Genomic DNA, 962 nt, shown 5'->3' on the forward strand with positions numbered 1-962 from the left:
CCCCCACCTCCCAACCCCTCCTTCATGCCCTTTGCTTCTACTCTGCCTTTGCCCCCAGCACCACGCGCTCCCTCTGCACCCGAAGCAGACGATGAAGAAGGCTATGACTCCTAGCGCCTCTGCCCCCCAGGCCATACCCCCTTTTAGTTGGTTTTAGCTGCTCTGGGAGAAGAGAATATGGAAGTATTCTTAAATTCACTAATAAAACAATAAAAGGGGGGGAAGCAAATCTTCAACAAACTAAGAAGAACACCCACAAACTGGGAAGAAAAAACTATGGCAGACTGTCCCTTGGACAAAGGCCTTCTATCTAGAACGCATAAAGAATTATAAAAATAAAAAAATAAAAAAAAAATCAAGCCCCCAAAATTTAAAGACCCAATACAAAAATGGGCATCTAAGATAAATAATTCACTTCTTATGGAAAAAAATACAAACGGTAAGTAAATATGTGAAAAAATGTTCAGCATCATTAGTCATTAAAGAGATGCAAATTAAAACAACACTAAGATTCCATCTCACCCCAGAAAAAAATGGCTAAAATCAAGAAGTCATCTAATAACAAATGCTGGAGGGGCTGTGGGGAAAAAAAGAAACCTTCTCCACTGTTGGTGGGAGTGCAGACTGGTATAGCCACTCTGTAAATCAGTGTGGAGATTCCTTAAAAAGCTCGGAGGTCCAGTTCAATCCAGCTATTCACTTCCTGGGTATTTTTCCATAAGAACTGAAAAGGGCTTTTTTCCATAAAAACTTCATACCACAGTGATATATGTGCACCCGTGTTCATGGCAGTTCAATTTGTCATAGCTTAATCTTGGAAAAAACTGAAGAATGGATAAGGATGTGGTACTTTTCCACAATGAAGTATTATTCAGCTATAAAATAGGATAAATTTGAGTCTTTTGTTGGTAAATGAATGCAATTAGAGACCACACTCTTAAGTAAAATAAATTAGACCCGCA

At 39.1% G+C, this 962-nt stretch overlaps 1 protein-coding gene across 1 annotated transcript in view; it reads left to right on the forward strand.

The window, feature by feature from the left end:
* LOC101581047 (dr1-associated corepressor-like) overlaps positions 1-114 on the forward strand; it is a 715-nt gene extending 601 nt beyond the window's left edge. The window contains 1 exon segment of the mRNA XM_012515883.1: positions 1-114. Coding sequence (XP_012371337.1) covers positions 1-114 — 114 coding nt within the window.
* Positions 115-962: the final 848 nt, after the last annotated feature.

The sequence above is a fragment of the Octodon degus genome, unplaced genomic scaffold, assembly GCF_000260255.1.
Source record: "Octodon degus isolate 3935 unplaced genomic scaffold, OctDeg1.0 scaffold00082, whole genome shotgun sequence".
Taxonomy (NCBI): domain Eukaryota; kingdom Metazoa; phylum Chordata; class Mammalia; order Rodentia; family Octodontidae; genus Octodon; species Octodon degus.